Below are 14,344 nucleotides of genomic sequence, written 5' to 3' on the forward strand. Positions count from 1 at the left end.
TTGTTTTCTAGCTGGTATGCAGTTCCCTTTTCCTTTATTCCTCTCTTGCTGTGTTCCTTTGAGATCTGATGAGTTTCTGTAGTGATATGCTTTGAGTCTTTTTCAGTTTTGTGCATCTATTATGAATTTTTGCTTTATGATTACAATGAGGCTTACATAAAACATCTTATAATAGCCTATTTAAGCTGATAAAAAAATCTGACCACATACAAAAACTTTACTCTTTTGCTTCTCCCTCCCTACAATGTTTTCACATCACAGTTTACATCCTTTTTTATGCTGCATTAATTTAAACATTACTGTAGTTACAGTTATTTTTAATACTTTGTCTTTTAACCTTCATACTAGAGTTAAAAGTGATTTACGTACACTATTATACTACTAGAGTAGTCTCGATCTGACCAAATACTTCCCTTTATCAATGAATTTTATACATTCACATGTGTTCATGTTACTAATTAGTGTTCTTTCCTTTCAGTAAATTCCTACCATCTAAAAGTCAGAAGCTTGGACCTCTGTAATACTTATGTACCACATGGTTGTCATACTTTTGCATACCACTCATAATGAGGAACTGGTGCCTCTTTAAGCAGCTCTGACAACGAAACAGCCTCCCTTCTTAAAGAGGTATCCAGGGCAATGGTGCCACACACCGGCTGTGGGGTCAGACTTCCTAGGCGGGAACCCTAGCTTTGCCACTTACTGGCTGGAGACCTTGATCCCATTACCCAATTTATGGGTGCTCCAGCCTCCTTACCTAGAGAATGTGGATTATAATAGTACATACCTTATAGGGTTGTTGAAAGGATGAAATGAGTTGACACATGCTAAGTGCTTGGAACAGTGCCTAGCACGTAGGAAATGCTGTAACACATTTGTTAAATAAATAAAAATTAATGAATTCTGTATGTGCAATTCCAGCTGGCTCAATCAAAAATAAATTTTGGGGAGGTGCAGGGTATGAAGGAACTCAGATTTGGAGATGACTCTCGATCCAGGGCCTTGAATAATATCATCAGGTCACTGACTTTCTCCCCCGCTCTCTCAGCTGTGTTTTCCTTTGCCTTGGCTTCAATCTCAGCAGATCATTCCCTCAAGGAGAAACAAGAGATGGCCATCAGCAGTTCCAGGCATCCATCTGCCAGCTCAGCAGCCCCAGAACACATGTGTGTCTCCCTCAGGAGTTCCGGCAAAAGTCTCACGATGGATTCTCGTTGGCCTGGCTTGCGTCCCAGTGCGATATTCCAATTCTAGGGTTGCTTGTGCGCCATCAGCTCCAGACACCACACAGACTGCAAGTTGGAGAGGGGTCACCCCAATGGAACACGCAGGTGCTATTCCCAAAAGCAGAAGGAACCGATGCCGGAGAAAACCAGCAGTGGTGTGCTGTACCGCGGATCCTGGTCACCTTCTCTGAAGGTGCTCCTCATGAGCAAGACTTTGGAAGATTTAGGTCTTGCTCATGTTGCACACCTGGGAGTGCTTAAGGTTTTCATGGAAGAATATACTGCAAGTCAAGAGCACTGTTCAAAGTTCTTACTTTGGGAGAACACAGCTAGGCCTTGGAATAGCACCATATGCCTGAGGAAGATTCTAACGACTCCCCACCTATGGGACACACAGGGGTTCCTAGTTTGTGTGCCTGTTCTCACAGGTCTGCAACCTGTGACGTGCCAAAGTAAGATGCTTGGCGGACACTGCAAGCACCATCCTGGGCCTGCAGAGAATGAATGTAAACAGCCCCGTGGGCCCCTGAACCGAGGCTGTGCTCCCACTGCCCCCACAGCCCGGACTCCCCAAGGGGGGCCTTCCAGCAGCAGCAGCAGGAGCAGGAGCATGTGGGAGCTCGTCCACACCCTTGCTGCTCAAATGGAAGTCTGCAGGACCGGCAGCATTGGCTTCTTCGGGGAGCTCGCAGGAAATTCTGAATCCCAGGTCCTTCTTAAAGACCTAGTGGATGAGAATCTATCTGCATTTCAACAGGAGCTCTGAAAGGTCCGTGTGCACACGAGAAGCACTGTTGTCTTAGTTTCCCAGAACTGCCATTACCAAGTACCACACACTGGATGGCTTAAAGCAACAGAAATGTATTCTCCCACAGCTCTAAAGGCCCCAAGTCTGAAATCAGGGTGTAGGGAGGGCTGGTTTCTTCTGAGAGCTGAGGGACAATTAGTTTCACGTCTGTCTCCGAGCTTCCGGTGACTGATGGTAATCCCTGGGGTTCCTTGGCTTGTGCACGTGGCACTCCGGTCTTTGTCCTCATCATCACGTGGTATTTTCCCTGTGTCTCTGCCTGAAACTTCCCTTTGCTCTTAAGGACACTAGTTATGTTGAATTAAGGGCCCACTCTGCTCCAGGACGACTGTATCTTCACTAATTCCATTGGCCTATGAGATCACATTTTGAAGTTCCAGGAGTTAGGACTTTAATACATCTTTCGGGGGTGGGGAGGAGGACCTAATTCAACCTGTAACAGCTGTCTTTGAAGACTACCATTCTTAAGTGCTGAGAGACTAGCTGATTAGGAAACATCTGGAACATTTTAGTACATTTATTTCTGTGAGCAAGTTTAAAAATGCAGAAGGAAGGTGGCATGTCTACCATGAGGCCTGGAGGTGTCTAGTTTTGCAGGGTTTTTCCGGTTCAGGCAGCACACCCAGCAGGGTCCTCAGCTCTACAGCTGACCCAGCCCCGGTGCGGGGCCACGGGGAGGGCAGTCGGGGCAGGTCTTCCATCAGGCTGCCCCTTGGAGTCACCTGGGGAGCTTTAACACGACTGATGCCCAAACCCTACCCTCAGGGATTCTGGTGTCATTGGCCTGCACACGGCCTGGGCAAGAAGACTGCAGACATTTCCCATGTGATTCTAATCTCAGCCAAATTCGAGGACTGATGGGATCGCTGTCTGGTTTCTACACGTTCCAAAAGAGGGCAATTCAGCCCCTTTCCCAGGCAGGGAGGCAGGACATAAGTACAAATAATCCTAAACATGCACATATACAGATTCCTACATTTTGCTGTTTAGGTTTTTTACAGTTCTCATGGGCGGAATGAGGCTGCTGTGAGAAGTAAATGAATATACTACGTATGTAGCACCATTCTCAAAATCCCCCATGATGGTGGACTGTTTATCTCTCATTGTAGTTTTGCCAATTTTTGAAGTACATTTTGAGGCATTTTTATCTGGTGTGTATAAATTTAAAATGATCTCTTCTGGGTAAATGAATCCTTTATCATACTGGATTTATTTATTTTCCCTAGTAATGCTTTTCTTCTGGGAGTCGATTTCTTCTCCTGATATTAATACAACTATACTGGCTAGCTTTCTTTTGCTCAATAGTTAATTACATGGTATACCTATTTTTTTAATCCTTTAACTTTCAAAATTCCTTATGTTTTAGATGAACTCTAGAATGAAGTATAGTAGGATTTAAAAAAAATCTACTCTGACAATCTTGCTGCAGGTGCCCTTTAAATCCGAGTATTTAGCCCATTTACGTTTAATGCAACTACTGATCTCTATTGGTGGTATAATAAATATCTAACAATTCAAGGGTACTTTGTGGAGGTTGCAATTCTCACAAGTGACCATGAGAGGGCATCTATCAGGGGCTAGTATGCATTTACAGCCATAAAGGGACAGAGGGAACCCACTGCTCTCTGGGGTTCCACCACTGCTTCCAAGGGTGTGTCTCCCGGACAACTTTGGGCATCCTTTGTCAACTTGTATAGAAAAGTTTCAGTATTTTAATAACTAGCACCGCTTGCTTTACAAGCCACTCACAATAACATGGGCTTGCTGATATACAAGGAAGGACCCTAAAAAATGGAGTTATCTTCTGGAGGGCAAGTCCCCTGCAGTACAGGCTTCCTGCAATAGGTGAGTGTTCTAGGAACCCATCTGTATCAGTGTACCAGCTGGCGTTGTTGTGAGAGGCTGCATTCAGCTTCAGTGAGGGTTTTTTTCTTAGACTCTTTCAATGTGCTGCCCATTTTATGATGGGTGATTTATGAGTGCCCTGTCCACACTGTGCTGTTTAACAGTTTTTGACTAAAAAAAAGGGCATGATCCCATACCCCACCTCTTCAGTCACCCAATCTTGCCCCATGAGACTTTTTTTGTTTGTTTATTTCCCCTGATGAAAAAAGTCCTCAAAGGGAAATGTTTGCCAACATGGAAGAGATAAAACAAAAAATGGCAGAAACACTAAAAGGCGTCAAAATCCATAAGTTTACACAAACTGTTCTGAGCAGGGGAAAAAACACCCCGATAGGTGTACTTCATCAACTTTGAAGGTGACTGAAGTTTAAACATGAAACAATAATACACATTTTTATATATAAATTCCATTTTGGGGGTCCCCCCTTGTATGTGGGTTTAAGCCCATCATCTTATTTGTAACACTTTTTCTACGTTGTATTTCTCTCCTTTCTTGACTTCTTTTATTATTTATTTTTCTCTCTCATATCTATTAAGTACTACATTGTTTCTCTTTTTTTCTACTAATTACCTAGAAATTACATGACTTATTTTGAAATTTCAAAGCCTGTTTTCTTTTAATCCTCACTTGGGGCTATGTTTATTGATTTTGAGAGACAGAGACAGAGAAGGAGAAACACTGATGTTAGAGAAACATCGATCAGCTGCCTCCTGTACTCACCCCAACCAGGGCTTGAACCCACAATGTGTCCTGACTGTGGATCAAACCTGTGACTTTCTGGCATATAGGCTGATGCTCCAACCAACTGAACCACCTAGCCAGGGACAAAACCTATTTTTAATCAATACACTGCCTTTCCTCCCTGGTAACATGAGGGCCTCAGAACACCTTAATTTACCCCAGCCTCTACTAACTTACTATTTTAAATTTTAATCCTTCATATATTCTAATCCTTTAGAAGACATTGTTAATTTTATTATTTTGAAGACATTTATTAACATTTACCACATTCTTTGCTCTGTATTCTTCTTGGTGCTTTAAGTTATTCTGGGATGGTTTTCTTTTTACCCAAAGCATACATTTTACAGTTTCCCTTACTGATGGTCTTTTCTTTGTTAATGTTTTTATTTTGTCTTCATTCATAAAAGATGTTACCCTGAGCATGGAACTATAGGTTGGCAAGTGTTTCCTTTCTGCCCATAAAGACATCACTCGACCCCTGCTGCCTGGGGGCTATCAGTCTGTTAGTCCAATCAAAGCCATCTGCCTTTTTAAATCTGGCTACTTTCTATTTTGCTTCTTCATCTTTCTGCACTTACACTACTGTGTCTTAGTGTCTCGGTAGTTTTTAAAAATGTATTCTCCTTTAAATCTTCTGAGCTTCTCTCCCCTCTCCCCTCTGGACCCTGTCAGCCTGTTCCATATTTGAGTGTCATTGGTCATATTTTGCTTGCTTGTTTGTTTTTGAACAAGCAGAAAGGACACATGGACAATAACTAAGGGTGGGGGGCGGAAAGGGGAGGGAGGTGGGGAGCATGGGGCGGGGGGCGGGCAGGGTTGGGAATATAAGACAGAAAGCTGTACTTGAACAAGCATTAAATAAAAAAATAAAAAGAAAAAAAAATAAATAAATCTTCTGAGCTTCTGTTTTTGATGTTTTGATATCTTTCTGAAAGATGCTGAGTCATCCTTGCTTACAATACTGCCTCTGCTCCATTCTCCTTCACTCTCTGAGGCCCCGATTAAGTCCGTGTCAGACCTTCCCAGGGGATCTAACCACCTCGTCTAGATTTCCAACCTTTTCCTCTCTATGTTTTACTTGGGGGTAATTTCTTCATCTCTGCCTTTCACTTTATTAACATGATATTTAATATGCTGTTAAACACAATGCACCCAATAATTTGGGTCACTGCAGTTTTCATTTCTAGACGTTCTATTTGTTTTTTTTAATTGGTTGTGCCACTTTTTACAGTTTCCTATTTGCTGCAGAAGCCTTCAAACCAGACTTTTTCAACTTAATAGGGATGATTTTTAAAGGTCTAAGAATCCATGCCTGATAGTTCCAATATCCGAGATACGAGGGTTTCTTTCTGCTGTCTGTTGCTCCTGTTTCTTCTCATTCACAGTGTCTGTGTCTGGTTATCTTTGACTACGTGCTAGCTATCATACCACAAAGTCACTTGAATAATTATTTGAAGCCCAAGATGAAAGTGCCTTCCTCTATATAACATTGCTTTTATTTCTGGCCTGTCTGGGACCACAAACCAAGTATAACACCTGAGGTTCCCTGGGAAACCAATGAAATTGCAATTCAAGCTGCAATTAGTTGTGACGGTTCCTTTGCTTGGAATTCACATCCCTTTTAAGGTGCAGTCCTTTGGGTCTCAGCTCATTGTGGGGAGAGTCTATCATTACATTCTCACCTGAGTGGCCCTGGGTGTTGATTTCTGTCTCGCTTTCCCCGATACTTTATCAAAACCAATGGTAAAATTTGCCAGACTCAGCAAATACTCTCAGGAAAAGGTACCTTCTGTACTCATTTATCTTTTTGGGGTTCCATTTCCCCGTCATTCTCTTTCTGGTGCCAACCCTCTGAAGGCTTTAAAGATTATTATTATTTAAAACTAGTTCTGAAGTTGTTTTCAGTAGAAGAGTTAGTCCAAACAATTGAGTCCACCACTGTTGGAGACAGGAAGCCGGGTCATGTCTTTCTTAGCACAAAGCTGGCACTCAGTAAATGATGGCTGGATTCATTAACCATCATACTACCCCAGACATATAATTCTTTTGCCAGTCTGCATTTACAAAGACTGCTCCCTACTCTTAGAATGCCTATATTTCCCCATTTGATAAGGCTCAGAATAAATGCAACCTCCTCCTCAGAGTTCTTCCTATTTCCTCTACTTCTCCAAATCGGAAGCCTATTTCTTCTCCATCTAAACCCCCACAAGACTTAGCTTATATCATCCTCTGGGTACTTAAGTAGACAGAAATATAATATAATACAAGTATTTATGTCTCCTGTGGATTTCCACTTTCTTGACATTTCTGATTATCTCAATAATTCCCTTATTTCCCCTCCAGCTCAGCCTACATTATAAACAGATTTCTTAGAAAATATCAAATCCAGTACTTTTAGCTTTGATGTCCTGGGACGGGATTTTCCAAACACTCACTTGGCCATACTGCTGGAATCAGGATATATTTCACTTTAATAAACCCTAACATTTGTGCTGCACTTTAGAACAGATAGGTGCTCTCACATGTGTGCCTCCTACCTCAGAGTTGCTGTCATCGTGCTGTTGATGAGAATCAGGGGGCGAGAGAGACTGAGGGACACACCCACATAGAGCCCCAAACCCAGAAATGGAATGCAGTCTTTTCTCTCAAGCCCACAGCTCATGCCAGGACATCCGATTATGGCCCCATATTATTTGTGCCACTGGTCATTTCTATTGCAACACCACCTCAAAGCCTGGAAGCAGACACTCTACCTGTGCAAGCCCAGGTAGTTCGGGAGTCAGGCTGTGGGCACTAGACAGGGGGGTTGGCTATGCGAGGTGTCCCACTCACACCTTTCTCAGGTGAAGGTTTGCTGTATCTCAGTCCTCCTTACCTGACAACCTTGGTTCCGTTCCTCACAACTTGCATGTCCACCATGCAGCCCCCAGTGACATAGGCAGCCAGGTTCAACTCTGAGAATTCCGCCTGAAGGAGAAATCAAAACAAAGAAGGATTCAGTAGATACTCATGATGCAAAGAACTGCTAGCATTTATTGGGGAGGTGTATGTGCCCAGGACCCATTTATAGCTCCCCTGAAACTCAGGGAGCTGGCAACATTATGTATTTCCCTGGTTGAAAGGTGAGGAAGGTGAGGTGCAGAGAGGCGTGTGACACGTCCAAGGTTACATAGTTAATGAAGGGCAACGTTGGGTTGAAACCCAGGCGTCTCTGATTCAAAGACCCATTTTTTTAACCTGTACTAATTAACTGCCTTTAACTACTGCATCAAAGTGGAAGAAGCAACTCCAGCTGGAGGACTAGAAGAGGCCAAATGCTGTTCAAAATAACATTTTCTCTAGATTTCTTCAGCTTCGTGCTACGCTGTGGCATGGCCCCGCGGCTCTGTGACCACTTATCACTGTCAATGGAGCCCTCCTTAGGTTACCTGCCATCTGTGTCCTTTTTTGGTCATGACCCCTCCCCTCACCCTGTCCACGTAGTTACAGGAGAAGCGTCCTATCTGTGCACTGACATACTGTTCCCCTGGTCACGGCTGATGGCGTGGGCCCCTGACCCAGGGTGGAAAAAAAGATGCCCTTGTATCAAAACTAGAATCTGCTGAGCCGTTCGTGACGTTTCTTTCCAGGGGGCTGTATCTTTAAAACACAAACCTGAGTGCAACTAGAGACGATGTTTTCTGCCATCTGGATTGGGGAGACAGAAAAGAACAGGGTGGTGGGAGTGAGGGTGAAAGGCAGAGAGAAGGAAGGGAGGAAACAGAGAGAGAGGGATCGGCCACAGTCGCCAGAGATGGGCAGAGGCAAGAGATGGGCAGGGCTCTTCATGTTATGTGCCAGCTACAATCTTGCCCTCAGATTTTATGAGATGCCTCTGTATCCTTAGAAATTCATTTTTGTTTTATTATTTGTTTAAGCAGGATTTAGTGGATTTCTGTTGCTTGCATCCATTGCCTTATGGAATACATCCCTCCTCGGAGATTATATGCTCCCTCTGGGGTGAGAGATTCGTGTTAGGACTACTGCATGTTTCCTAGAGTTGCCATAACAAAGTACCACCACTAGGCAGTTTAAACAGCAACAATTTCTTTTCTCAGTTCTGGAGGCTAGAAGTCTAAAATCAAGGTGCCAGTAGGGCTGATTCTTTCCGAGGGCTGTGAGGGTTTGTTCCAGGCCTATCATCTTGGCTTGTCGATGACTACCTTCTTCCCGCGTTCATTACCTTGCCTTCCCTCTCTATGTGTCTGTGTGTCCGAGTTCCCCTTTTTGTAAGGATACCAGTCATACTTGATTGGAACCAGCCACATGACCTCATTTTAACTTGATTACCTGTGGGGAAAAATCCTACCTCCAAATAAAGTCATGTGCTGAGGCACTGGGGGTTAGAACATCAATGGATGAATGTCAGGGAGACAGAGTGCAACCTGTAACCCCTTTCTAGAAAGCTCACGGTACCAAACCGTGCCTTTTACACAGTAGACACCGAAAGCTATTTCTATTTGATGAATAAAGATAACTGCTCACATATGTACAACACTCACTGTGGACCAGTTACTGGTCCTAAGCATTTCACATGTATGTATTTATTTGATCTTCACACTTGCCCAGATTATTAAAAAAGACAGAGAGAGACAGGGAGAGATGAAATAACGTTCACAGGGTCACACAGGAAGAAGCAGAGCCAGGATTCAGACCCAGGCAGTCTGGCCCCAGCCTGTACTTTTAATTGCTACCCCACTGCCTCTGCTGTTTAGCTGAATAAGCCATTAGGTGGATTACAACTGAGAATTTCAGGGGCCTCAAAATAACCCATTTAAAGAGAAAAACAAGTTTATGTTGAAGGAAAATATCATTCCACGGTGATTTAAATGTATCCCCTTTGAAACATTTAACAGAAATTATGACCAAAGACTTAGCCATCTCCCCAGATGGTCTTAAAGCAAACCAAGAGTGCTTATGTCTCTTGCTCTAATTAATAACCTCATTATGCTGTAGTAAGGTGAAAAGCAAAGAGCCCTGTTAATGAGTCCAAGTTAGTAAATAGTGGTAATGACCTAGTTATTAAGTCTAATGCCTTAAAAATGCAGCCCCATCATGTTTAAGATACTTTATTGGCAAGATTACAAAGAAGCATTAGCAAGAAAAGTTGATGCTTGTGTTTGTGGAGGAAAAAAAGTTAGCAGAAAGGTGCAACACAGGATAGCACCAAGTAGATAAAGAAAAGGAGTGATTCAGAAACTTGGATGACAGGATTTTTGACTCATAGGTGGCAAAGATCCAGGGATTGTTTTGCTGACCAAAGGCAAAGAAAGATATCTGGATAGAAGACATGCTCAGGCTTGGCATACAAGTCAGAAGTTCATCTTGTTCAGATGAAGCTATTCCCAGAGCTATTTCCCAGTCATGGTTTTTGAGTAATTACAGGAGATAAATGCCTGGGTTGTAGGGTAGCAAGCCTCTGTTGGATCAAATACAGTGAGATGGTGAAGCAAAGGAGATGAGTTAATACATACATCTGTACTAACTTTCTAAAAGCTTCAGCAACCATGAAAAGGGACGCAGGACCCAAGCCACTTCTCCTTCAAAAACAGGATTGCCTTCTTGATAGAATCTGAAAAAGCAGCCGCAGCCACTTTTGAAGGTTTTCAGAGCTCTCAAGGAGACTATAGTGGGTTGAACAGCATCCTCCCCCAAGTAGATCCACATCCTAACTGGTGATACCTGCAAATGAGACCTTCACTGGAAATAGTCTTTGCAGATGTAATTAAGGACCTGAAGATGAGACTATCTGGGATTAAGGTGGACCCTAAATTCAATGGCAAGTCTTTATAAAAGAGGAGGAGAAAAGAGAGAAACCCAGGAAATAAGGCCATGGCTATGTGGTGACGGAGGAGAGACTGGAGTTACACTGTCATAAGCCAAGGAACTCCAGGACTTCTTAGAAGCTGGAAGAGGCAAGGAAGAATTCCCCACCTAGAGCCTTCAGAGGGAGTGCAGACCAGCTGGCACCTTGATTTCAGACTTCTAGCCTCCAGAACTGTGAGAGAATAAATTTGCGTTGTTCTAAGCCATGAAGTTTGTAGTAATTTGTTACGACAGTCCTAGAAAACAAATACAATAGTTTTGGAAATTAAATGCAATTTCAGTATTGCATGCAAAGGCATCAGAGTTCAAAAAGGTCAATGTGGCTAGGTAAGCTCCTTTATTTACTTCACCTAACACATACATAAGCCTGTCCTGAAAACGTCCAGCCATTGTTAACATAACAAGAACGGTTTGCATGACATGGATGTAACCTGGCAGCCAACGAGAGTGGACTGGAATGCGCATGTGTGAACAATGACAACTTCACTGTACTAGGTAGTTGGGTGGTAGACACCACTGAGTGAGCATGTGTGTTGCGTGGCCATTGCATTCAAAATGACTGAGCAAGTAGAACACGATCTGCATCAAACTTTGCGTTAAACTTGAACAGTCCTCTGCGGAAACTATTCGGATGATTGGGAAGGCTCTCAGGGACGGTGCAATGAGTGCGCTCCAGTAAAAGTGTAGCACAAACAAAGGTCGTTGAGCCTCTGTTGAAAGTGAGCCACGTTCTGGAGGGCCTGCAACAAGCAGAACGCCTGAGAGTGTTGAACATCTATGGGCTGTAACCAGCAAAGATCGGTGACTGGCAGTGTGAGACCTGGAAGCTGATCTGGGGGTTCCCAACACTAGTGTCTGAGATTTTGACGCAGAATCTTGGCACAAAACATTTCATGGAAAAATTTGTTCCGTGGCTTCTGCTACCAGAACAGAAGGAACATCATGCTGCAGTTGCTAATGATGTGATTCAAACCACTACCAATGAACCAGATTTCCTCAAGCAGGTCGTAACTGAAGATGAATTGTGGGTCGATGGGTATGATCTGGAAATGAAGGCCCAGATGACCCAGTGGAAGTTGCCTGGTTCTCTATGCCTGAAGATAGCACAGTCAAGTCACAGCAAGATCAAGACCATGTGAACTGTGCTCTTTGATTGGGAAGTTGTTGTCCATCATGAGTACGCCCCTCCAGGCCAAACAATTAATAACGAGTACCAGCTCAATGTTCTTCATGGGTGGAGAGATGCAACATGATGAAAACGGGCACAGCTACGGGCAACTGGTGATTGGCAGCTTCATCACGACAACACGCCCACTCATGCGTCATGTCTCATGCAGTTTTTTGGCAAGACAGCCAATCACCCAGTAACTTACAGCCCAGATTTGGCGCCCTGCAACTTCTGGCTTTCCCCCAAACTAGAATCACCTTTGAAAGGGAAGAGATTTCAGACCATTGATGAGATTTGAGAAAATATGACAGGGCAGCTGGTAGAGATTCCAACATAGGATTTTGCAGCGTTTTGAACAGTAGAAGAGAAGCTGGGAGAAATGTGCGCGGTCCCAAGGTGCCTACTTTGAAGGGGACTGAAGCATCACTGTCCTATGTACAATGTTTCTTGCATCTTATATCTTCTTTAATAAATGTGTCTATTTTTCACGTTACCTGGTACTTTCTGGACAGACCTTCATATATTCATATATTTACACATTCTCTCTCTCTCTGTCTCTCTCTCTCTCACACAGACACATACACACAAAGTAAAACATCAGCTATTCACTTATATTGTAAAACATCACCATCAGAGTCACTCAGATTTTCTATATAACTTAACCTTTGACCTCAAAAACATTTAGGCCCCAACTGTTTTCTTCTCTGTTAATACTACACATTAAGCATTGTGGTGTGGATAAAAGAATATTCAGAAAGACTGTATCAGCTGTAAGCTGGGCAATATATTAGCTGATGAGTTTGATCAAGTTACTAACTGCTTTAAATCTTAGTTTTGACATCTTTAAAATGGAGATAGTAATATCGATAACATCTATCTTTAAAAGTTTTAGTAAAGATTCATATAATGTATATGAAACAAGTAGCATAGGACTGAAACAAAGAAGGAAGATCTCTGTAAAGAGTTGCTGTTATTATTTCCAATTTTTTCATTGTCATTGTAAGACTAAATTGATGTACCAAAAAATGGTGTAACAAGAAAAAGAGCAACCTCTTCCAATATGTATACTGTAAGTTTTAGGCCCTGTCTGGGTAGCTCAGTTGGTTAGAGCATTAGGAGGGTCGTCCCGACACACCAAAGTTGTAGGATCAGCCCCTGATCAGGGCGCGTACAAGAAGCAACCAAAGAATGCATAAATGAATGGGACAACAAACTGATGTCTCTCTCTCAAATCAATACATGGATTAAACACAATTTTTTAATCAAGGTATAAAATATTAACATTAAGGACCTCTGCTTATGGCTACAGTAAATTAATAGGGACTATATTTACACTCTCATCTAAACTAGAAAACCAGACAAAATACATTAAGTAATCGTTTTCAGACAGGGGACGACAGGCATGGCAGGACTCAGATTCCTGCAAAAAGAAAACTAATGAGATTATCCCTATGATTATTCATGCTGACTGCCTGGGGGTAGTTTTAAGGCAGCAGAGCAGCCTGGGAGAATGCCAACAGGCTGCAGAGTCAGAGACTAGAATTCAGGGAGGCCGAGGCGGCCAGAATTTGCAGGACAGAATACAGGAAGAGATAGAAATGCACAGAAAAAGGCCTCCAGGGAGATCTGCAAGTCTTTGAGTGAAAGGAAAGAACCATCAAAAACCAGTACATTTAACCCTCCAGAACCCACACAGTCTGGGAACAGTCCATGCCCTCCCAACTGGGATGTAAAGACCTTGTAATGGGAGTAGATCCTCTGCACTTAGCAGTGGGACTAAATCAGCCCTGTACTACAGCATGCTCTGCATCTAGGGTGTTCCCTCTGCCCTGGTTGCCTAGGAGCTTTCCCAATTTTAAAAATAAAAGTCCTGCTTCTCAGAAACTCAGTCCTAGTTTTTCAATGAAAGGCTCATATCCTGGGAACCTTCTTAGTCCTGGGCGCACTGGGACGATTAATCACTCTGTGAAGATATGTCTTAAGAAAAGTTTAAAAGTATGACCCAAAAGTATCAAGTTTATTCCATGACACTTAACTGCATCCCCGTACAACAATGTTTAAAGAAATACAACAAAATCCAGCATCCAACATGTAAAATTCACAATGTAAAATGTATAGAATTCAACCATAAATTACCAGGTATGCAATGAAGTAGGAAAATGTTACCCATAAAGAGAAATCAATCAATAAGAATAGACCCCAAAATAAGATACATGATGAGAAGAGCAAAAATGAAAGTTAAAAATTAGGAAGTTAACTAAAACACTATTATAAATATGTTCTACATTCTCAAGAATGTAAAAAACAACATTAACATAAAATGAGAAAAATGAAAAGTTTTTAAATGAGAAAATTAAACTTCTAGAGATAAAAATATAGGACCTTAAATGGAAAATGCACTGTATGGAATTAACGGTAAGAAGAAGCAATACAAACTACAGAAAACAAAGTCCAGGAACAAAAATACTAAAAACAAACAAACAAACAAAAAAACCACACCTCAGTGAGCTATGGGACAACAGCAAACAATCTAATACATGTGTAATTGAAGTCCCAGGAGAAGAGAATGAACCATAAAGAAATATTTAAAGAAAATTGGCCCTAAACATGATCATATCTGTAAATCCCTT

The 14,344-nt window shown here is 42.4% G+C and overlaps 1 protein-coding gene across 1 annotated transcript in view; it reads right to left on the minus strand.

The window, feature by feature from the left end:
- The window catches only part of SYN3 (synapsin III), a 372,954-nt gene that overhangs the window by 315,668 nt on the left and 42,942 nt on the right, over positions 1–14,344 (minus strand). Inside the window, exon 3 of the mRNA XM_037068439.1 lies at positions 7,557–7,648. Coding sequence (XP_036924334.1) covers positions 7,557–7,648 — 92 coding nt within the window. The remainder of the gene's footprint in view (positions 1–7,556; positions 7,649–14,344) is intronic.

Source organism: Sturnira hondurensis, unplaced genomic scaffold (assembly GCF_014824575.4).
Source record: "Sturnira hondurensis isolate 20B ecotype Veracruz unplaced genomic scaffold, ASM1482457v3 Scaffold0017436, whole genome shotgun sequence".
Taxonomy (NCBI): Eukaryota; Metazoa; Chordata; class Mammalia; order Chiroptera; family Phyllostomidae; genus Sturnira; species Sturnira hondurensis.